The sequence below is a fragment of the Carica papaya genome, chromosome 2 (assembly GCF_054855325.1).
Source record: "Carica papaya isolate Zhongbai chromosome 2, ASM5485532v1, whole genome shotgun sequence".
NCBI lineage: Eukaryota > Viridiplantae > Streptophyta > Magnoliopsida > Brassicales > Caricaceae > Carica > Carica papaya.
This window is the reverse complement of record NC_142310.1, coordinates 7,658,941-7,683,659: the sequence shown is the minus strand read 5'-3', so window position 1 is coordinate 7,683,659 and position 24,719 is coordinate 7,658,941. Positions and strand designations below refer to the sequence as shown.

At 35.9% G+C, this 24,719-nt stretch overlaps 2 protein-coding genes and 1 long non-coding RNA gene across 7 annotated transcripts; 1 reads left to right on the top strand and 2 right to left on the bottom strand.

Annotated features, from left to right (window-relative positions):
• Positions 1-480: 480 nt before the first annotated feature.
• PFT1 (phytochrome and flowering time regulatory protein (PFT1)) lies at positions 481-13,884 on the bottom strand. Of its 4 annotated transcripts, none has more exons than XM_088213073.1 (16): positions 13,291-13,884; positions 11,299-11,604; positions 9,587-9,617; positions 8,615-8,678; positions 8,295-8,362; positions 7,515-7,724; positions 7,367-7,432; positions 6,626-6,830; positions 6,246-6,313; positions 5,268-6,119; positions 3,782-3,835; positions 3,565-3,593; positions 2,918-2,986; positions 2,731-2,815; positions 1,595-1,681; positions 481-1,093 (listed from the first exon to the last, which is right to left on the bottom strand). In XM_088213073.1, exons 5-16 carry the CDS (start codon positions 8,295-8,297, stop codon positions 644-646), a joined length of 2,178 nt encoding a protein of 725 aa, XP_088069199.1. In that variant the 5' UTR covers positions 8,298-8,362; positions 8,615-8,678; positions 9,587-9,617; positions 11,299-11,604; positions 13,291-13,884; the 3' UTR covers positions 481-643. The 4 variants fall into 4 exon arrangements, with proteins under 4 accessions (XP_088069199.1, XP_021910574.1, XP_088069197.1 ...); XM_022054882.2 differs by lacking the exon at positions 11,299-11,604 and having other exon boundaries at positions 8,295-8,425; positions 13,291-13,445; positions 13,541-13,884; XM_088213071.1 differs by lacking the exon at positions 11,299-11,604 and having other exon boundaries at positions 8,295-8,425.
• Positions 13,885-15,417: 1,533 nt separating this feature from the next.
• On the top strand, positions 15,418-19,246 carry LOC110823936 (Endosomal targeting BRO1-like domain-containing protein). 2 transcript variants are annotated; one of them, XM_088213070.1, is made up of 6 exons: positions 15,418-15,860; positions 16,370-16,537; positions 16,706-16,958; positions 17,047-17,213; positions 17,365-17,514; positions 18,610-19,246. In XM_088213070.1, the coding sequence occupies exons 1-6, from the start codon at positions 15,819-15,821 to the stop codon at positions 18,955-18,957; spliced, it is 1,128 nt and encodes a 375-aa protein (XP_088069196.1). In that variant the 5' UTR covers positions 15,418-15,818; the 3' UTR covers positions 18,958-19,246. The 2 variants fall into 2 exon arrangements, with proteins under 2 accessions (XP_088069196.1, XP_088069195.1); XM_088213069.1 differs by having other exon boundaries at positions 15,419-15,860; positions 16,697-16,958.
• A 972-nt stretch (positions 19,247-20,218) lies between these two features.
• LOC148268730 (uncharacterized) lies at positions 20,219-21,503 on the bottom strand. The gene is made up of 2 exons (XR_015816919.1): positions 21,363-21,503; positions 20,219-20,420 (listed from the first exon to the last, which is right to left on the bottom strand). It is a non-coding gene; the product is annotated as an uncharacterized LOC148268730 (long non-coding RNA).
• Positions 21,504-24,719: the final 3,216 nt, after the last annotated feature.

The window sequence follows — 24,719 nt, the reverse complement described above, 5'->3', positions numbered from 1 at the left end:
TACATTCGTTAACTGGAGAGGTTCCTTGGCTTTTATGGTTTTCTCCTCTTTCTTCTATTTCAATTTTCGATCATTAACTTTCCCAATAAAAGATGGGGGAAAAGAAAAATATGACAAGCACACTCCTAATCTTTCAAACTAACTTTTCTGGAAGTTGGTATTGACCTTAAGAAGATTGTTATCGTGTAATGCCATTTAATTTCTACAGATCATGTGGAAATAACGAAAGAATGGCCACTAAAATATATCTGCAAATTTTGGCCCTTTTATTTCACCTACTACTCTTATCTTGTACCGTAACTATAATTCCGCCAGGCACTGGCAATCTTTTTATATATATATTATCTTCCTTCACCAAATTCACATTGGAATCCTCCCATCCAATGCTAACATCCCGGTTTCAACCCCCCAGCGTGCTCCACGGGCCAGCTAAAACACAATTCCCGATCAATTACACGCTGGATTATTGAACTGAGTAGATTTCATAATAAAACAGAACTTGAATAAAACCATAAGATCATTCTGAAAACCTTATTACAGTTTCAAGAAACTGATTGAAGAACACAATGGGAGTAACGACAGATTGTCCACATAGTTTTCCACCAGCTCCTAATATTTAATGCCAGAATATAGCTGAAGGGCACTAACCCATAAAGCCTGCCCCAGGGATGTCAGGCGGCCCTTGTGATGAAGTCTGAGCAAGCAACTGCGCACGCGTTGGATAGACTGGAGCCATGCTGGACCCAACAATTTGCTGCTGCCGTGGTAGTTGCTGCTGTTGCTGCAGTTGGGGAAGCTGCTGTTGTTGTTGCTGCAGCTGTGGCAATGGTTGCTGTTGTTGGAGCTGAGAGAGAGGTTGCTGCTGCTGCTGTTGCAGCTGCGGAAGCTGTTGTTGCTGAAGCTGCGGGAGTGGCTGTTGCTGAGGTTGCTGCTGCTGCTGCTGCGGATGTTGCTGCTGTTGTTGAAGCTGAGGAAGCTGCTGCTGTTGCAGCTGTGGATGCTGCTGTTGTTGCATCTGTTGCTGTTGTTGCATCTGCTGCTGCTGTTGTTGCTGCTGCTGACTTGGTAATTGTGGTTTAAAGACAACCATATCCTGATCTCAAAAAAATTTAATTTCTGGATAATGCATATAGTATTAAAGTGGAAAAGCATAGAGCTGGGGAAATCTTCCTAATGAAAGTTCATTATTAGATGCTCAAAAGACATGCAGCTTTTTAATTTCCATGAAGAATTCCTCCAATGGCCCTGTCATTTGAGGAAACAGGCTGGAGGGGAGGGGTGCAGAGGGGCATATCTTAGCATGTGTATGTATAGTAGTATAAACTAAAATTATTTTCTAAAAAGCAAAAGATAAATTTTATTATTTTCAAATTCATGCCATATCTTTGCTTTTATTATATATATATATATATATATTTTTTTTAAATTTTAATTACCACACATATTTCCAGGTATAAGAATTAAAATAAAAACAAAAAACATAGTACTTACCAAATGCAGCCTTAAGTTTTAAAAATTTGTGGCTGCAAGAAGAGAGGATTTCCAAAAATCTTTATGCAACCAAATTTCATAAACTCAATAAAATGAAGCTCACCCCAGGGAAAAGCATTCCTATCAGGCGGCAGGCTTTGTCAGAAACAGAAAGCAACAGCGTCTGAGATGGTAATTGGATGACTGCACACTACAGAGAAGACAAATGTCAAGTTCCTCACCAGAATACCATTAAAGATATAAAATTAATCATTTAAATCCACAATTACTGAATAGAATACATCATTGAGCAATTCAAAACCTAGAGCTCAGATGCAGTTTCTTGATGAAAGATAAAATGTTACTCGTGACAATATAAATGCCGAAATAAAGAATATAAATATGTATCATCTTGCAATTGAAAATTTGTAGACTTCTCCTTTTTCCCCCTTTTTGTTCTTTCCTAGATTTTGGGTTATTTGATGTCAGATCAACTATTGCGGCTAAGAATCTATTTAGTTCTACCCTGTGTGATATCATAATGAGTTTCATTTGCTTCAACATCTTTAGGTGCACAATATATATGTGGTTAGCAAATCATCAAAAGAGCAATGCTCATACAAGATCAGTAATTCAGTCCAAGAGAAACAGACGATTGATAACTAGGGGAAATTGGAAGGAAAATGTCTTGGAAATCTAAGAAATCTGGTCTTCCTTTCAGTCTATGCTCTAGATGAATCTAGAAAAGACATCTTTCCCAGCAATGCTCTCCCTCAATGTAAAATCAGAAAATATTCTTTTTACCAGAGATAATGAGTGCAAGATCAAATTGCAGATGTGCTCTCACAAAAGAAGATGAGCAATAACAGCGCTCGTCCTATTTAATAAAAAGCGAGTTTCTGTCATTAACTTAGCAAACTAAGAATTGGATTCTCAATCAACCCCCTTTTACAGAGGTGGATGATACTTGAAAACTCTCCTGTAGCAGTGATCTATGCTTTCTGCTCAATAAAATGGTTTTCAAACCAAAAAATTGATCTTATTACCCAGCATTCCAGATCAACACAGGAAAGTCCTGAGTGAAACAAGAAAACTGAACAAAATGGAAATTATGACAAATTATGTGGTTGAATAATGAAAAGATCGAAGAAATCATCACATATTATGCAACACAAATGCAGACAAAAACATATCTGCTTTGTATATTGAGGTTGATTGGAGGATTTTGGGAATGGGTGGAGAAGCATTTACGAAACTTACAAGCTTCTTTTCTTGCAGCTGTCCAAGAAAGCCATGCTGATTCATAGCTCGAAAAACCAGGAAATCTGCTTTCCCAACATATTGCCTGATATAAGATCAAATGAAATTAACATTACTCATAAGAACAACAGATCCACGTATAAACTATTAATAGCCAGTCGAAGGATTTCAATTAAGAAGTTGTTACTTGTTGTTCATATGATCCTGAGATATGAGACGAACTATTTGCATGGTTGGTGGCCAATTTGCTGCAAGCCTGAGAAGATCCAGGAAGGGAGAATAGCTCATGTTATTAAATAACTATAACATGAAGTTTACATGTAGAATATACTCACTATAAGAGAAATCAGAACTTGAAAATGCAGATGTAGGATATATTACTAATGTCAGAAGATCAATGCTATATTTTGAAAATATTTATTATAAACAGGAGATAAAAAGAACAGGAAGAAAAAAGCAACGAGACTCAGAAGTTTTGGGCCATCTCCCACATAGGACCTTAGCCCAACATTATCCACTCCAAATGATTTTAAAAAACGCCCGGAAGAAAAAGATTACTATGAGATTTTGATCAGTAACCAATCATTTTATAACAGCTATAAGCACTGCCCATTTATCAGTGAGTTACCTCAAAAATTCAAGCCTGGTAAAGGAGAAACAACCCCAATTGTATAAAGAGATAGCCAACCCAAAAAAACTCAATTAATACTCTGTATAACAGTAATTGATAAGTATATAGTTCAATAAATATGGATCTTCAAGTATAAGATAGTAATCCATCCCACTTTTCATAGTGATAGGGTTTCAAGAGATAATAACTATCCAATAACGTACGTGTCAGAAGCTGATGAGCTCCTATAACCCTGTAAAAATGAAATAAAACTTTTTAGACTAAATAAATGATAAATCTGAAGCAGGTGAAAGATCTAACGAAGTAAAAGTGAAATTGAATTGATAGTGCTCAAGAACAATCATCATTGAAGATGTGCTAAATTCAGGTATATATGAAAAAAAAAAGTGCCAATAATATTATCAGGTGATAAGAACACACCTCCAGTCTGGTGATAAAGACAGGCTGCCCTTGTCTCTGTCCAGATAAATTACCCTGCATGCATTTTGGCAAACAAGAAAACTTGGTAATTCCCAACCAAACTAATGTATAGAGAAACCAGGTAGTTATATTTTACAGATTCTGATATCCTTTAATGATAAATCAACTTGATTCAACTAATGCCAAACTAGTCACTGTCAGCTACCTGATTCTATTCCTCCACTTTGCAGAATCAAGGACTCAAACATCATGAACAGAAGTGCAGACAATCTACAACTTTTTGTGTGAAATATTAGAATTAACTAAAAAAAAGTTCAGAAGAAACAAATCAATTATTAATCAGTTAAAAAGCAGGTTTGCCCTTGAGGAAGATGGCTTTTTTATATTTCTTTTATAAAAAGAGGTTTTTAGAATTATTTGGTCTCAATTAGAACCAAGCAGGGTATCTTAAAGGACAAAAAGTACTACATGAGCAGAAGCCTGGCTATTATCAGGTATAGTGGCAAAAGCCTCGTTCTACAAGAGAAACCACCCACTTGAATCTGGTAAGAAGCTACTTTAAGCAAAGAAACTACAAGTTAGAAGCCGTGTTGGTGACAGACATCAAAGTTCTAATTCTTAACACTGGGTTGGCCTTCCTAATCATTTTAACTCAGATTGTGAGGACTTTGAGAGGAGCATTCATCAATCTTGCTTACAGAGAATGTGGAATGTTTTAGTGAAAACACTGATTAGATATCAATCCCACATTTTACCTTCCTAATAATTTTACCCGAGATCAGGAGAGGGCTTTCGGAGGAGCATTCAGGATTCTTCTAAAATTTTATAAAATGTAGAATGTTATAGAGGGAACACTGGCTACATCTCAATCCGACCATTTCCAAACGCCTTTGAGAATGCAATAAAATGAGGAGTATCTTGAGAAGTCTGAATTCACAAGAGTGGAGATTTAAGCAAAGTTACTACTTCAGAGCATCATGCTTATTTTTTAGGATTAAGGTTCTCATTTTCCTTGGAACAAAGAGATTAAAAAGCAATAAGGGAGAGTTCTAACCAATTTCTGGTTACACTTGACAAGTGCAAGGCTTCTGTTTTCTGATTTATTATCAAAAAACTAATACTCACGGTTCAAGCAGTAGATTAGCCCCACAGAATAGTGCACTGCATCTGAATATACTTTAGATAGCATAAATTAGCAATTATGAGGAAATCTAAGTTTAACAGATATAAATTACATAACAACAGAAACAGACACAGGTTCCAGGACAAAACTTACTCGAACCAGTCCAAAGTCAGAAATTTCAAAGGTGAGGTTTCAACAGAAACAGATATGAAACAAGTTCAGAGATATATAGAGAGATATGTATATATATCCATAGACTGAAAGAGAGAGAAAGAGATTTTAGTGTAAAAGTTACTGTATAAAGACATTAAAAGATTTCCATAAGCTGTCAGCATCTTTGTCAGTCACACAAATGGAACTTACCTCCCAAACCTTGACATATTTGGACTGTGATGAGGATGCCAAAGAACTTGATGCATGTTGTGACAATGGCATGTTGACTGCTGAACTGTTGTTCACACCAAGTGGCTGCATGCCAGGCTGGACTTGTTGAGACATTCCTGAAGTGGGAATCATTGCGCCAGTCCCAGATGAAACACTTGATGGACCAACTCCAGTCATCGTGTTTTGGTTCATTCCAATTCCACTTTGTACCATTTGTGCTCCTGAGTGACTTCCTTGGTTCATGCCAGTCACAGCTTGGGCAACACTAGCACCTCCTTGAATAGTAGCCATTGATTGTGAAATTCCAAGATTTGCATTTCCAGAAACACTAGGCGTTGCAGAAGTGAATGTATTAAGACCTGAGTTTTGTGCAACCTGTGAAGTGCCAGTAATGGTCCCTGACCCCGTTATTGAAGTAATAACTGATTGCCCCGAAGAGAACACATTTTGGGCAGCAGGCACAGAAGATGCCATTCCACTAGATATCATATTTGACATATGCATGGCAACAGGAGTTTGGCCCATTGATTGAAGTCCTGCTGAAGTTCCCCCGGTAAGGGCAGCAGAGTTCATCACTTGTCGTACTTGAGAGAGATTATTCAGTATGCTCACATTTGCAGCACCAGGAGCCATTGGCCTTAAGGGCTGTGTCATAGAACTGACAATAGGTTTAACTTCTTGCACGTTATCATTATTTATGATCATATCTTGAGAAGTAGACAATGGTGAAGAAGTTTGCAAATTCGGGATTCCTTGAGAAACAGGACGAGCAACAGATGGAATATGTGGATAAGCAGGCCCAGTTACCATGGAAGTCACAGTACTTGGCTCCTAAATAATCACATGAACATGTTTAATCACTTATATAAGGGCAAGCCACTGCCATGAAAAAAGCAACTTTTCCTTGCCATAAATAAGCAAAGAAATTTTCAAAAAGTAAAGACATTTGACACTTACAACTTTTACAGTGGTAGAAGGAACATTTCCGACAGAAATTGGTTGCCGGTTCATGACAGATCCATTCACTATTAACACATGAATTAAGTAAGCTTTTCATCAAGATAAATGTTAACCAGGAATGGTTGATTTATTAGCCACACGTAACGGTCGACAGAACTGTAATTAGCCAATTCTGCCTCACAAGTGAAGGGATATAAGCACAAATACTCTTGGTAGTGATGTATAACTTCTACCTCTTTAACCACAAATTCATTGAGCAATATGTTTAAAAATTGTAAGAAATGAAGAGAACATGCAAGTTAGAAGTAACTGAAGACAGTTAAACAACTTTAGTATAAAAAAAGGGTTGGTCAGACCTAATGTATGAACATAACAACCTGATGGAACAGAAGCAGGGGGCTGCCCTGTAACTGAAGTAGCAGAAGCTATGTCCATTTTCACAGGGCTCTGATTTGCCAAGGTTGATCCCGGACGGCTTAAAGCAGCACGTGCCTCCATAAAGTTCTCTGATATCAGAACAAGAAACTGAGGATTCTTAACATTGTCAACCTGTGGATCTGCAGCTCGGGAATTGCGCTTCCCCTAAGTTTAAAGGAGTTACATATCAGGATCATGCACAGGTACATGCAACCACAAAAAGGAATTTACATTATTCATTTTTATTTTTGTTGAAATTTTTTTAAAAAAGAAAGATTATAATTTAAACATAAATCTGTCACAGAAATCTCAAGAAAAAGCTACCAATGCAATACTTCTGCTTACTCATATCATTATATTATTTGCAGATCTTTGAAAACTTAATTATGTGGAGCTCATTGCCTTACCAAGCTTAACTGGAGCCAAATCCAAACCTTAGCATGTTTTATATGAACCAACTAGATATTCCAAACCAAACATGAGTGTAGCTTTCGGCTAAAGCAGCTCGAATATCTAGGTATTTAGACTGGCTCAGTTTGGATAAAGTTCTGTAAAATTGTTATTGACATTCATGCCCTTTGCTCCAGTGACAGCATGCACATGTAATGTTTTAATAAAAAAGAGAACTGGATGAACTAAGTAAAAGGTTAGCCTAGATACCAGCCAGACAAGTTACGAGAAAAGAAACCTATAATCCTTACCGAATTGTAGATTGCTCTAAGTTTTGGAAGCTGTTTCGGACATATGACTGATAAAGACACAGAGCACTGAAATGAAAATGAGATATAAATAAATCCAAGAAGGAAAGAAAGAAGAAGTAAGAAAAATAACAGTAACCAATAAACACACCATTGGAAATGATTTAGCCAGTGACTCAGCATCTGATAGACGACTTTCTGTCTGACCTTCAACATTTTCATTCTGATCCAAATTCTGCAATTTTGGTCGATAGACTGGTGTTGGCAAAGCATAAGGATTGCTTGCAGCAATAAGGATACAATGTCTTTGCAAGTCAACATTTTGTTGAGCTTGGCTCCCATTTAAATTGATGTCAAACATCTGAATGATGCATTCCAAAAGAAAAGTTAGAATAGTGCACACTTGTGATCTAAAACTTCATTGCAGAAAACTCAGTACGTCAGTGGCTGAAGTAAAACTCTAAAAGAACTCGTGTGAGTTTTCAAAAATATTTAAAGACATTAGGTAGTTCAATTTACTTGAAAAAAAAAAATAAAGGGAAGATAAGAAATAAGTAGGAATTGTTTGGTCACATAAACTGAGACTAGGAACAAACAGTGGATGCTACAAGGAGATGAGGATGGGTAGTGGAACAGTGGCCGAAACTCAAAGAACAAGCAAAACCAGACAGCAAGATAACATGATATTGTGCTAGATAGAGCCAACTTGGAGGAAGAACCAACTTAGTCAATCCTTTATATCTTCATCATTGCCTTTTGCAATCAAAGATAGGCTAATCTCTAGAGTGGTAGGGCTTTTGTAGATTTAGAATATGATCATGTTGCATATGATGGCTGCAAGATCTCAGAATTCTTGAGAGAGAAAATTTACAGTACAAGATATTGCAACTCAAACTCTGCAAGAGGAAGTAAAGCATGTAAAAATATGCACCATCAGAGCCTCAGCAAGCCCTTCGGCAATGGCAGCATCATCCAAACCACCACCAGCGAAAGGAAGAGCTGTGAGCCACAGCAAGAAAGTATCAACATCTTTGGTCCAGCCACTCCGTTGAACAAGGCAACCTCACAAAGTAGGAGATAAGGACAGAAAACAGTATTCTGTTAGTCGCCCTAACAACATAAACTAAGCAATCCACATGTGTGTGTGTGTATATATTTGAGTAAGCAAACCATATATATTTTCCATGAACATACTCTAAAATAACGAATAACTGATAATTACAACTTTATGTAAGAGAAAATACTACATACCAGAATATGATCCATGACAATTAAAGGTAACCAGTGAGAGCTCCACATTGGAAGAAGAAGTCTTCTGTAATTTTACCAGAACAAAAGCTACATTACATTAAAATATAAGACAAAAAGAATAAGTTCGCAAGCTAGACATAAGATATTCAATTGTCTATTTACAGATGAACAGGATGTTGACTATCAAGTCTCTCTTTCTATCAATGAATTATGAATTTGTAAGGAAGCAAAATTCTGTATTCCATACAGAGTTATAATAAATTTATACTATAAGCCAAAGTCATTATAAGCAGATGCATAACTTGAGAAAAACATAAGTACAGTTGATACTACATCATATGATAAGTGATTTGTAGAACACCTAGACTACCATGCTTTTGGATTGAGGGGAATAGAGAGAAGAGGAATGGAATGTTATTCAGCAAATGAAGAGTAAAATGTTGCAGGCTGCCATCCCTCTCTGACTCTAACTTTCATTGTACTTCACATATGGCGAGAAATACAACCATACACAGTTGACATACTTTAGCTACCACAGTCATCCCTCACTTTTCAGAGTAGTGATTTCTTTTTTGTTTCTTCTATTACCAATTTCATTATTTTCATTTCTCCCTATCCTCTCCTATCACCTTTCTTTCCTTGCAGCCTACTCAAAAACATGTTGTACTCAACCTAACAGTCAATGTATGAAATTCATAACTTGGGAATGCTGAGTGAGAGTCAATTAGCTTAGTTAGTAAGGTTAGCAAAAATATTGTAGAAGAATTTTGCATTTCATGCTACTTACACTTAAATTAGGATCTTTTATGAAAGAAAAAAAAAAGTTGTCACCGTTTGGCAATATATTGTACAATAACTACGATCTTAGCTCAGGTACTGAAGTCATCAATGGAAAAATTGAGATCATAACCTGTTGTTGATGAAAACAAGGACAATAATTGAGAATAAGAGCAAAGAGAGCAAATGCTTTACCTGCCCCGTTAATTCATTACCACAGAAACACCTGAGCAAATACCAAAATATATTAGAACAGCTTTAAAGAGACCTACGAACATAAAAAACTTATGCAAACCAACCCAAAATAGAAATCTAAGAGCCTTTGAAAGAGAATGTTCCTTCCTTCCAAAAAGTGCAGGGATTTCTGGTGAAGAAATTTATTTTTTGTTCTATGGCCATTATATGTCAAATAAGATCATTTATACCTTCCTTATACAGATATTCTATTGCAAATTTTTGGGGTTTCCAATATCTTTTATAAATGGACCGCGCCCCTTTGTGCCTTGTTTATAATACAATTCTTGTATTCCCCAAAAAGCACTTAAAGATCACTCGCTAAACCAGCAATCTGATAAGTCAGTATCAGATGATTCGTGATTTAACCTTAGAAGTGAAGCAGGTGATATTAGTTTAAAATCAGACCTAACAAATCATAATCTTGAAAATAGACCATGAAATGAAAAAAAGTGGTTGAGAAACATGAAGTCCAATAGTGATAAAGATTACGCCAGGACAAAATAATCATTAGTTTTTTTTTCCTGAAATAGACAAAATAATCGCTAGTAGCTGGCATCCCCACAAAGAAATCATAATCCTAGCAAACCAATAAAACTTCGTCCCGTAATTAACAGAAGAAAGCAAGGGAGAGAGTTAGGAAATTTTTCTAGATCTGATTCCCTAAAAAAACACTTAAAGAACTCACAGAACTTGTCATAACCAGTGAGGAGACAAGTCGAGACCAGAAAATTCGTGATTCATATCTTAAAAGTGAAGTGGGTGGTACATTTAACATCAGACACCTGACAATGAAAACATTTTACCGGCTGGAAAAGGAAAAAAATTTAAGAAATGTGGAATCAATAGTTGTTCTTCTACACAGAAGAGAAGAAGAAAAAAAATTACAGTAAAGAAGGGAAGAGTCTAAAATTATCAAAGGATAAAACCCACGGAACACTTCCCAGCTAACAAGATCTACCCAAAAAACAAAGATAGATAGAGAGCCGAATCATGCATGTATTAGATCTGCTCCACCAATAAAACAGAATTAGAAAAAAAGCAGAATGACAAGAGAACTAGGGAAAGGAACAAAATTTTACAGAAGGAAATTGCCATACCTAACAATCTCTTCCAGATAGTCAGAGAGAATAGACTTCCAGAAGGGACCCATTGCTGCAGTTCCTTCAATAATGACAACTAGTTTTTTCTCAGCCATGCTGATTGTTCAATGTTGTATATTATTTGAAGCCATGTGGTGGTTCTGTAATTCATTAGGTAAAAAGGAAGAGGAGAGAATGGAAAGGATTTATTTTCCTATTTCTCAAGGAAGTTAAGATAGAGAGAAAAGGTGCTGCCAAGATTTGAATGTATATAGTGGTTTTGATTTGAATCTATAGAGTAGTTCTATAATGCATTTAGGTAGAAATGAATGGAAGAAAGCAAGGGATTTGTTTTATGATCTCCATAGGAAGGAACAATTAATAAAGCTTTACAAAAGTATTTCTTTCTAATCCACCAGACTTATTCTCTTTCCAACAGGTAAAATATTGACCAAATAAAACTTCCTAGTTAAGTTTTAAAAACTGACCACCCGGTACAAACTCTCAAATTCACCATGCCTATTCTTTGTCCAAATTCAACAAATGAAACTACGGACAATATTGTGCTTATCTGTCAGGCTCATTGATTACCTTGGGACTACAATTTCTCAAGCTGTTGACACATCATCAGTAACGGAGACAACGAAAAGCACCAAGCGTCCTTGGGATCAGGGAACTACAGCTGTTTTTTAATTTGTCTCACTCAGTGAAATTTGATTCCCCATTTTGAAATGATTAACCGTTCTTTTCACTTCATATTGTCGGAACTGTAAGCATCTTCTCTTTTTTTGGGTCACCAAACCCAGAATTACTATCAATCAACTCCTTTTATGGCTTACTCTACTCTGATTGGTTTTAGGAGGGGAAACCACCATAGTCTAATGATCATGGCACCCACTAGCAGAAAAAAAGTAATGATTCAGCATGGATAGATGCATAAAAATTTATACTTTCCAAAAATGAAAAGTTAAGTATGAAAGCCTCGAGCTCTAAGAAAGGTTCTAAGCATCACAGTGGAGCAGACATAGCAGTCCAAAACCTCAACCAAAAGGTCCCTAACATTTGGTCAAGCTTCAAAGTTGAAATGAAATGAATCCCACTCATAAAACCAAGGGATACAAGACACGGTTATTGACATTAACAACATAAGTATTAACTGATATCTGGTTAAGTTATAATGTACATGAACATGTCATTGTCTATGTAGACTCCTGACTGTAATTTCTCAAGGAGTATAATGCAGAATTGAAGGTTTAACTTGAGCCACAAGACCATATGGGTTAATTTTTCAGTTAGCACGTTCAACATTATTCACTTTCAGTGTTTAAGTTATAATATATATGAATATGTACTTGCTAAGTAGACTCGCAACTGCAATCTTTCAAGGAGTGGTATCCGGAGTTGATATTCAGCTTGAGCCACAAGACCAAATGGGTCAATTTCATATTCAGTGGCCTTGCTAGATTTGCATTTAGCTTATACTCATTGAGGTTTTTCCATGCTTGATAAACTTATTATTCTGCTTAAAGTGGGAGAAAATTTTAGAATATTGATAATAAAGTTGGATTCTTTCAAATTATTTCACATTAACCAAGCAATAAAAGAAATAAACTAATTAGCAAATATATATTGAAAGACAAATGAAATCAAACATTGTTATATTTTGCAAGTTGCCATTTGAAAAAGAATCCACAACAACCAAGAATTGATACCTTCCATTTATTAGAAACTGTCAATAACATACTAATGCAATTTTCATGTCCATGATTCAACATGAAGAAGCTACTAAAAAATAAAAGCCTTCGAACAATTTTAGGAGTAATAGAATTTTAATAAATGCTGTCTGAATAGTCCATGAATAACGCAATCTTTTAATAAAATATAATACCCAAATGATTCCATATCACCAGATTTATCAAACCCACTTCTCATTGATTAATTTAAGGAAACAAAAGAACTATGATCTGTGGGTTTTAAGCTCTACTTTTAAAATAATAGTCCATTGGTAGTTCTTCCTTTTTTTTGTTTTTTTTTTCTTTCTCTTTTTTGCATCAAAATGGTAGCTAGGTAATTAAAGCTGACAACAGGAATGTTTTATCATCATTCTACAATGAACCCTGTGTGAAATCCTTCAGATGTACTTCTAACTCGAAAACACTAATTTACAGAACTTTATTATAGGCTGATCAAGATCACTAGATAACTAAAAATTGATATTTCTTAATTAAAGCCTCAATCAAATAGTTGGCAGAAACAGAAAATAAAGAAGCAAATATAGCTCCCATTGTTCACACAAACAGATTAGAATTCAGATAATGTTTGCATTTCTGAAAATACTGTTTATTGGTTTCACGCCAATAAATACAAGACTTGCTTTAGACCCAATATCACATCACTAGTCTAATGAGAAAGAAGAAAAGGATTAAGTATTATTCACAATCAATAAAACTCAATTTTGAATTTATGTGGCACCATTAGCAGGAAATGGTTAATCTCTCGAGTTCAGGAAATGGACAATTAAAACCCTAATCCTACTAAAAAAAATACTAATAATAAATTAATTGGAGAAGAGAGAAATGGTACCTGATAATCTTGTCAAGGTAATCAGAAACGACAGTCTGCCAGTAGGGCCCCATGGCCGCAGTGCCTTCAATGGCCACAACCAGCTGTTTCTCAACCATACTATGCGGTGCAAAGCGGAGAACCAGAGCTATTTAAAATACAGCATAAACTGAAAACTGGAATACAGTTTTCTTTAGATAGATATATATATATATATATAGAGAGAGAGAGAGAGAAGTAGTTTCAAGTTCCAGGAATGAAATGAAATTACTGTTCCCAAAGTCACTCCGAGCAAGGTATCGGTACGAACTGGCCTTTGATAATTCGGGTACCCCCTGATACTTAAACGAGAGCCAACATTAGCGAACGCCTCTTTGGTGGAGTAGAGCGGGGTAGGTTTAAGAGCAGAAAGAGAAGAGCTGGATCAACGGTAGACTGGAGGAAGAAGGAGACCAAAATGGTTCCGTGTTGTTTAAGATTTTAGATTTAAATCGTCCACTTAACGACATTCATCCGTCCGTCGCCCGTCCGTCCGTCCATCCGTCCGTCCGTCCGTCTGTCTGTTTTCTAGGAAAGGAAATGGAAAATCCGTTGGTTTTTACTTGGAAATAAAATTATAACCATAAAATATTTAATTAATGGTGAACGGTTCTTTTTTAAATAAAAAAAACAGTCAACACAAAAAGTCAAACAAACCAAAAACTAGAAAACAAAAAGTCCAAAAACCCTCAAGCTTTCTTACATTTTATTTACCTTTTTTTTTTTAATTAGTTGATGCATATTTTATACTACCTTAATTTTTTTAAAAAAAATAAACATTAAATATATTTCAATTTATATCGAATAAATATTTCAAACAAAATTAACAAATAAATTTGATTATTATTTTTTTTTTGTTTTCAAATGGCAAAGTTACTAAATTTCACAAACCAATTGCTCATTTCCCCGTTCTTTCTCTACAACTTCCTCATTCATCATTTTTTTTTTATTTCCCTCTTTTCTCTCCAATTGCTCGTCCAAATTTCTGGTTGAAAGTTTTTTTTTTTTTTTTTTTTTTTAATAATCAGTGTTTTTATATGCAAAACATGCTTAAGTTATGGTCTATAGCTTATGATTTATTTAGCATATGTTGGGTAATAATTTGTTATGTAAAAGAAAAATTACTCATTTGGAATGCGGTGAGCAAGAATTATGAACAAAGGACTCCATATTTTTGATTTTATTATATTATGACATAATATTAATTATTTTAACGATTTATGACTAATTATAAATATATTAATTGACATATAAATCTTTTTTACACAGAGTTGTTGCTCATTTAATGCATACATTTCAATATTTTTTATATTTTTATCTATAAAAAAAATACTAAATATATTAAAATAATCAAACATTATTTATGTTTATTTTTGTGATACATCTTGATATGAATCTTTATTTTTATTAGTAACTTTAATCTTTTTTTCACATTAAGAATATTTTGTATCAATTTTTAACAATAAGTTTTACATTATTAACCACTATTGATTGAATAGTTTGTATATTTATTTTTATATAAAAAATTGTATATTTGAATTATATTTTACTCTACTATGTTGTCATTTAGAAGTTTTTTTGTTATGTTAAAATTAATATTTATGTATCACATATTGATAATATATAAATTTCTACGGAAAAAAATTATATTTTTCTTTTATTTAATTAATTAAAAAGAAAAAAAATAAGGATGATGTTTGTATAAAGACTTCTCTATTCTTCGTTGACTTTTTTTAGTCTATTTATACTACAAAAATATTATGTTCTAATAAAGAAAAATGAATTTTATGATATGAATTTATTGATATAAAATACGTAAAAAAAATTAAGGAGATAAGTGAAGTAATTGATTATTTTTTTAGTATTTTCATTTAGCATTATCCCACTTAAAATATATTTTAAGTATAAAATTATTTTATCGTATGTTGGCATAACAACGATGATTAAATTAAAATTAATTTTAATAAATTTATTATATCTTTAATCGAAATAAATATTCTGTCAAAATTTAATTTTTTTAATTAAAATAATCAGGGCGCAGTGGCTGGCGAACAGTCGTAGAATCAGCCGGGCCCACCTCAATCATCATCATCTTCTCCTCACAGCCTCTTCTTGCAACCTTGCTATAGAAGAAATCGCAATTAATTTGAAAATGCCCTGAAAACGACGAAACCCTACGCACTTGCCGACCAAAAAAAATGGCGTAAACTTATCCCTATAAATTCATTCATGCTCCGACCAACAGCCAAACAACAACTTTCTCTCTATTGTCTTCTCATTTCTCGGAATTCCGGGTTTGTATCGCCAGTTTTGCAGAGTACGACAAAATATTCGAGTCGCTTTTGTGGTTTGGTTCTGCTAAACCTTCTTGTTATATGAATGCAAAGAGAAGATGAGTGTGGTTACACAGTTCCTTTGAGTCAGTTTTTTTTCTTTTCGCTCTTTTCCCAATCTCTCTGTTATTTCCTCTCGCGCTTCCTTTTGTTTCCTTTTTAGTGTGTGGAAAGAGGATGCTGAATTTTGGAGACCCAGCAGAGCTCAGGACTAAGAAGGTAGCTGTCTCTGCTATTTTACTTTATTTTCTAACGTATCTCCTAGTGTATTTTATTGGAATTTGCTTCTGTTCTATAGGTGTATTTGATTGTATTAGTTTTGGTAATCTAAGCTTAAGAGGATCGAATTTTGATTGTGTGCGGTGCTGATGTAGTCATATTAGATACTTACAATTAACTGTTATGTCCTCAAAGTATTGAGTTTAAGCTTGTAGTTATTGTAGAAGCTGAGAAAAACATCTGACAGTGAGAGATTTCTTGAGTGAAAAGTTGAAAATTGGAAAGAAGAAGATGATTAGTTTACCATCCTTTTCTTTCCTTACTGCGAAAAAATGATGGCACATTTTGAAACTCATGCTGAAGTTGTAAACATTTTTTTAATGACTGGATTCCTAGTCAAAACATCTTGTTACCTTAGAAAAAAAAAAGACATAAATGTTAAGCTACCCGCTTCAAGATGAGCTAATGTTTATTTGCTACATTGTTTAACATTTCAATGTTGTTGGTAGATCATTTTCGAAGATGTATATCCAGCACGTGATTCTGCTACCCTTGAGCATTTGAAAGAGTTAAGCTCTAAACGTAGAGTACTCGAGGAGTCCATTAATAAAAGCAGCTCTGTCACAGAGGCCATTGCACGAGAAATATCTGGAGGATTGACTACTCGTTGTCAGCAGGTGGTGTTTGGATTACTGTGTTATTTTAGGAATTCTAGCTTTCTGTGTCATCGGTTGTATTGTAGTTCAAACAGATTGATCAATTTGGTTTTGCTTGTGATGGCCAATCCCATTTGTTTCTTCCTCTCATTTTATTTTTGTCTTCTATAAATGACTCAGGACCTGCAGAAAGTGGAAAAATACTTACCTCTGCTGGAAAACTTGGTTTTTTATGTTGATTGTATTGGCAGCAACTTCAAGATGGTTCAGTATACTTCAGAACTGAAGATACGGTGGAGTAGTGCCTTGAATTCATCATCTTTCTTCAACTTTGGCGGTCCAAAGTTTTATCAAATTAACAATTTGCAATTTGAGCTTTTTATGACCCTTTTCCTTTATGCTGCAAAACTTCGGCAGAGATCTGTAGAAATTCTGGCAACTGGTAGGTACCAGTCCTTTTTCTAGGATAGCTGTTGGAGTGGTGTACGTTATTTGTCATATCGTTATTTACATCCTTCACATCATTGTAGATTTGGTGCAATCTGCCACGCTTTATAGAGAAGCTGCTGGAATTTTTAATCACCTGGCTCACGAGGTTATTCCCTCTTTGCAGCCTGCATTATCAGCAGAAAGGCCACCGGAGGCAACCTCATCCATATGCACTGTTATGAGCCTTATTTGCTTGGCAGAGGCACAGGTCAGTTTTCTGGTTACCACTTTAGTTCTTTAAGTAGTGTGTTCATCAATAAATCATGTACAACTTTATTGTAAGTCCTGGAGAAACTTCTTTTTTTCCTTTTTATTTTGGTAATAATTGTTATTTTGTTATTATCATGAAATTTGAGTAGGCTGTAACTATAAGAAGGGCTGAAGAAAAGGGAACTACAGTAGGTCTTTTGGCGAAGCTGCACCATGGTGTCAGTCAGTTTCTTGGTGAGGCTGCTGGTGTTCTCTACTCACCAACCAGGGAATGTAAGGATATTTCATCACGCTTAGAGGTATGCTTGTGAATCTTATAAGTTTTAGAAAAGTTTTTCCTTTTTCCAGTTTTTGGCTGCAAATTTGGGTGCACTTTTTCAAACAAAGTATATAATCAGTTGGTTCATCAATTGAATTGCCGACTTTAGTTGCGTCCAACTGATAGCTTTCTTAATAAACTTTCTTCTCTCTATACCGGAGTGGCCTATGGGAATGATCAATATTGGTGAAGATTACGTATGTAGAGAATTGACTGTTTAGAGCAGCCAGCTTGTTTTCTTTTTGGGTGTTGGGGGGGGGAGGGGGGCAGAGGCAGGGGTTTGGAGTAAGATCAATATATCACCCTTCAATTTAAAAACTAACATGGTTCTTAATTTGTATGAATGCTGAAATGTGGATATTGAAATTGTGAGTAAAATGCAAGAACATAAGGAACATGTGTAAATGTTGGAAGTTTAAATTATCACCACATGCAGACATGGAAAATTGTGAGAAGGTTGCCTTTTAAGTTCAGTCCATGCTGCTCAAGTGATGATATTTGATGGACTTTAAGGCAGTAAGAAGACAAATGAAAGCTTGACTAGGAGTTAAACTGCTGTGTGCAGAAAAAATAGCCGTTCTACAATTTGACAGACAATTTATGATATGTTTGATTGGTACCTTCTATCTTTCTAGCCCAAATCCCTACAAGTGAGTGGAAAACAATGGGAGGAAAGAACAAATATAAGGCTACTGAATTATTGGAGCAGAGGGTTACTGTATGGGCTTGTCTCTCCTACTCCCATACCAACGTTTGGTTACTAAATATGCTAACTGTAGCTCTATTGAGTCAGACAGTAAAATAGAAAATGGAAGCCCTAAAATATGCATGAAGAAAGTGGATGGGCAAATTATTTGTCTTAGTAACGTGTTTCTTAGGTAGTAAATTGTATTTGACAAGTAGCATTTCATTTGACTTACCAGCAAAAGGTGGATTGTTTGTCTCGTGGATCCTGCATTTAGAACACCCGGCAAGTATTTATGCTATGTACTTTGTTTTCTTAATTGGCTGAATAAAGGCATATCTTCACTGTACTCCTGTACATGCATGCTGATAATTGTTCTAAACCATGCAGGAATTTATATCATCTAGTGGAGCTGTACACGATTTGAGGAGTCAGAAGTACCTCGCAGAAAGTCTAAGGGGCAATGGCCAGATCGGGGTTGCCATTGGAGTTCTTCATGATGCTTTGGCCAATATAAAAAAGAAAATGCCTGGAGAAGAATCATGGAAAGTTGAGTTCAGGAAAGAAATTGATGCTGCTGCTACAATGCTCCGGAAATTTGAACATGAAAATGAATTTGTTTGGCATGAGAAAATCCCAAGCGGAGATGAGTTACCACTGCCTCAAGGTAGCAAGATTGTGAATATTATACCTTATTCTCCCAAAAGATGGGAGAGAGAACTTGCATTCAAGATATAGATTTATACCATGTGCCTAGATTTATACCATCCTATCGTTGTAAAAAGGCAAAGAATACAAAGCTCTGATTCCTCCTCTGATGAAATTGTGAAATAAAACATGCTCTGTTTTTGGGAACATTTTAGAATGCCCTTTTAAGTTCTTTTGCTCATTCTATGAGTTATTTGCTGGAGGACTAGGGTTCTCCATGCTCAAGTATTGTACAGATACAAAGGTTTGGCGACAATGTATAGATATAATACAATCCAGATGTTCACTGCTGTTAGAAAACAAAAAGACATTATCAGTATGGGAGGTACTGGATTCATGGAATGTTGTCAGAATTTTCATCAATTTTCTGGGGAAGCATTGCATCCGTCTTTGGTTCTTTTCTAGATGGCAGCTTCTGCAGTACTGTTATATTTCTGGGATATTTGAAAATCACATTTAAACGTCATCTCTAAATATCTCTTCAAAAACAGAAAAACGTCACCTCTGAATCAGAAGATATTGACACCAAAGTTGTGTGTTTATCCAAGTGCGTAGGCTTTTGAGAGTTGCTAATAATAGAGCATATTTAATTCTCAAATAAGCTAATTTTGCTAGAAACATATTAAATTTATTTATTTATTAGTACAATTGCAAGCAACAAGAAACCAAAAGTATACACTCAAAACTTAATTAATTTAAAAAAATTTAGCAATAAAAACGATGAATCAATTTATTGTTTATATCTTAACAAGAAACTTACAAATGAAAAATGTAAAATTACACAGGTATTTTGTAATAAATATTTTGTAAATGCAATTTGAATTGTTACAAAAACATATTATAAATTAATTTAAATTAATTATCAAAGTCTATATAGGGATTGACCCACGAACATTGCTGTCTTGACTTTCCGACAGGCTTGTTAATTGATATTCAAAGCATTGTCTAGCTTAGCTCAAATTCTAATTTAATTTATTTTAAAATATATTTTATATTTTTATAATAATTCAAATTGTATTTAAAAATATTTATTATTTTAATTACTTAAAAATATAATTATTTTTGTTAACACTATAAAAATTTAATAAAAATAATAACAGATTTTAAATTAACTTAAAATTTCGAGAATTTATCTTAAATTTCTTTTTTTTTTTTTAATTAGGTACTTTAACTTAATTTTTTAATAGTATATTTATAACATCTAAGATGTCCTTTGACACACATCATATCCAAACACCTTATTTATAATGTTCTCCAAATTAACTATGCTCTTCGCATTAAAATAATCGAGTTTAGCTAACAAGATATTTATTATTCGAGTTACAATTTCACTATATCAAAGAAAATCAATAAAAAAAATTCATGAAATATTTTCATGAAAATCAATAATGAGTGGGCATCCTTTACAATCTATTAAACATTCATCTCTCTAATTTCTTGCTTCCCGGATTTCCCAAGTTGGGACTCTGGTTCCTCCTCTAATTCTACTGAATCTGCAAATGACATATAATGAGCTCAGTCTAACTCAATAAAATAAATTCAAAACTTAAATGTCGTGTATGGAAATACATTTGTACATCTACTCTAGTATTCCCCTATTCCGTCCTCTGCCCACACCCTCTCTTTCTCTCACCCTACTCTATTCTTACTTTGCCTCCAAGCACCAAACACTCCACCGGTCTTAGTTCGGCCACACAAGCCACTCATCGGCCTCAATCTAGCCACACACACACTCACACTCCTCGGCCTTGGTTAGCCACACACACTCCATTTTCGCCACTCCACCATCGGCTTCACTCAGCCACACACACCAGCCTTTCCTCGGTCGCACACGCACACATACCAGCAATATACAACCACACACACCAGCCCCCACTTGGCCAGAAGCACAACAGTTGTACACCGCCACACACACACACCGACCTTTTCTTGGCCACAGATATCGGCAGTACACTGCCACTCACACAACTGACCTTTCCTTGGCCACACACTCCGAGCGTCCCTGGCCACAAACACACACGCACCGGCCTACTACTGGCCACCCATACACACATACAACCACTATATACACGTACCACACTACTCAACCCGAGTATTACCACACAGAATGCACTACACACACGCCAATAAATGCAGGTACCAGAATCGGTACCACAACGTCCCACTCTACCACCGCCAACATCGGCGCTCCAATATTCGTCTTCTTCAGTACCGATATCGGTACCTCACCAGCAAAATCACCATCGATTTCTCGCCATTCCTCGGCCTAACTCCATTTCGGCTGATTCCCTTCCTTCTCTCTCACTTACACTCGGCTCACTATCCATTTCTCATATCCCTACCTCCTCCCGATTCAAACTCTTCCATAATGATAATCTGCACAGAAATCCAATCTATATCACCATGACAACATCCGAGTATAGGAATTTATTTACCTCTAGCCTCCATCTTCTCCTAGCTCGGTAAAATCCTCTCCACCGGTACGTTTCTTCAATCCGCTGTTATCGATCTCTCCTTCCCCTCTTTTCTCTCCTTCCTTTCCTGTCGATCGACTCCCTCTCTTTTCCCCTCTTTCTGTTTTTCTTTTTTTTTTTTTCTTTTTCACTCCCTTTTATACACCCTCCTCCCCATCAAATCCTACCCATCCATCCTAACCCTCTAATCCCCACCACCCACTGGTTTGACTCCCTCCCCTCTTTGACTCTTCTAAAGTATTACAATATTTTATATATCCAGTACTAATATTAAATTATTAACAGCTTATATGAGTAATAGTGTTGAATTTATTCATGTGATTATTGACAGTTTTTGTAATAAATTTTTTTTAGAAAAAGGTACCGCTAATTTTAATATTATAAAGGTTAATTTTAATTAATATTTAAATTTAATCTCTACAACAAAAAATCTGGTAGATAATAAACATAAAGAAAAATTTATAAAAAAAAATAAAGATAAACGGGTTATAAAAAAAACCTAAAATTAATGACTACTGATTTAATTGTTTGTAGTAATTTTTTTCTTGAAATAATAGTAATCGACACATATGTAGCACTTCCTATTATAAGAAATTTATAATTAAAGATAAATTATTCAAAAATATTATTTTCGTTTCAGTTTATCAATTAATTTAATTACATAGTTGATGTGTGTAATAACTGGGTTTTAGGTTGTAAAAAAAATAATGATAATAATAATAATAATAATAATATATGTGTGGAAGAGGGAGAGGGATGAGAAGGAACGGTGCAAATTGTGAGATGGAATGGACTGCTAGGATGGGTGCAGATTGTGAGATGGAATGGAAGACTAGGATGATTAGTAGGTAGGATATAAATAGAATGAAGAAAAGAAAAAAAAAGATGGAAAAATGGGAGAACATGAAGGGAAAAGAGGAAGCTGGTGATAGAAGATTCAAGAGAGAGAGAAGCCGGAGAGGGAAGGGACGAGAAAAGAGGAAATGAGGAGTCGGTCTAGGACGGGAGAGGGAGCTGGAGAAAGAGGAGACGATTAAGGCGACTGAGTGAGCTACGGCGGTGCGGAAGACGATGGAGACCGGAGGTATTGTGAATTTGAATTTTAAACATGAAAATGGTAAATTGTAGTTAAATTTGTTATCTGGAGATGTATACCAGTGGCTTGAAGTCTAGCCGAGAGGGAGAGGATCAACGAAGATGAGCTGTAGGAGGGGAAAGACTTATAGAGAGTCGGTAGAAGAGTGAATAGGGAGGGGAAGAGCGGATAGACGAAAGTATGGTGAAACAGAACAGGAGGTACGAATGGGAGTGCGAAAGAGGAAACTGGATAGCTTTAAACTTCAGTGTTTATGTATGTATGTATGAATATAAATATCCGAATGTCAACAGAGAGAGAAGAAGTCTGATATTAGTGCAGGGGATTGTAAATGCAGGAGCAGTTGAGAGGGACTAATAAGAGAGGTGAGAGAGACAAAGATACCAGTGAGAGGGAGAAGTTCGAAAGTAATATGTGAGGGAGATGAAATAGAGCAATATCAGTGGAAAAGGAGTGGTCTGAGAGTGGTCTTTGCCAGAGATGAGTGAGAGATAGCAATGAGAGGGAGTGGTCCGAAAGGGACTCTTGAGGGAGGTAAGAATTAGAGTTACACTGTGACAGAAAAAGTGTGTGTGTACAGTCCGAGAGGGATAATTGAGGGAGTTAAGCGAGAGGGATATTAGTGAGAGGAAGTGTGTATGTGTAATTCATAGGATAGGTTGATGAGTATGCGTAAGAATTCAGTTGATTGTACATGCGTCTGGATATTAATATGAACTAATTTGTGTGCTCGATGAATATGAATGCATATATGAGCTATTCTATATGTTTGTTGAATATGTATGTATGTATGATGTTTGACTGTGATCGTGAAAATTATATAACTCCACTGATGGTCTGTTTGGGGAATAAATATGCTGATGTTGGCTATTGGTGGTTCTTTGGTACTGGTGATGAGTGGGGTCGCCAATGTTTGTGACGGTTAGGGGGTTGCTAGTAGGGTAACGGTGTGAGTGTGTGGTCAATTTAAGGCCGAAGATTGACGAAAATTGAGGATGAGTTGAGTCGCCGATATTGGTGATGGAAGGAAACGGTAATGGTGTGAGTGGGTGGCCAGTTGGGGGTCGAGTGGTGAGAGAAAGGGGTCGCCGATATTGATGACGGCTGGGGGGAGGGGGGTTTAGCTGGGAATAACAGTGTAGGTGAGTGGCCGAGTCAGGGTCGAGGGGATAGGTACGTTGGATATATTGGGGTGGTTTAATGTGGTGACTCCACATGGGGGAATTGATAATTTTTTATTGATGAGATATGGTAATTATGGTAGGGGTAGATGAATAAAAGGAGGAGAGTGTGGGTAGAAAAGATGGTGTGACAAATGGAAGGGGAAAACTATGAGATTAGGCATTTAACTGAATTTTCATACTATATTTATGATTTAAATTTATTTTACTGAGTTTGTGTATACTCATTACCTATCACTTACAGATGAAGTAGTACCGAAAATTGGACTCGAGCTGCGTGCTTCTAAACTTAGCGGGTGTAAGGACTAGAAAGACTAGAAAGAAAAAATAATAATAATAATAATGAAAATAAAAATAAAAATATAATAATTAAATAAATTTCTATCAGGTAGGAAACGACGTCATTTTAGAGAGGGAAAAAACGATATCGTTTTGAAAGAAAAAAAAGACGACGTCGTTTTGGGATGAAGGAAAACGACGTCGTTTTGGGGTAGGCTGGTAGAGTATAAAGGGAGGTCGGGAAAGGGAGAAGAGGAAAAAAAAAAGAAAAGAAAAGGAAAAAGAGAAAAAGAGAAAAGGAGGGAAGGAGGGTAGCGGAGACGAAGAAGAAGAGGAAAGTTCCAGAAGGAGAGAGGAGAGAGTCGGGGTGGAGGGGAGCGAGAAGGGAGAGGGAAGGAGGCCGTGGACGGACGACGCGACCGGCAGGAAGAAGGAAGATGGAAACGGGAGGTACGGTGAAAATTTGAGTTGTTTGGTGTGGTGTGTGTGTGTAGTGAGTTTTTGTTGCAGGTTGCGGCGTCGGCAATGGCACGACGGAGTGGAGCGGTGAAAGAGGATGGGGGAGGTGGCGGGTAGGGGGCAGTAGGAGAGGGAAGGGGGCTGGAAGGTACGGCAGAGGGGACTAGGAAATAGGATTTGAGGGGGATTGGATGAGAGAAGAGGAGTAATGTGGTCAGTAGGAGTTAGTAAGTTAGAGCGCTTGGGACTAGCATGGTATAAGGGGAGATGGGAGCAAGCGGTTTGGGATGGGATATTTGGAGG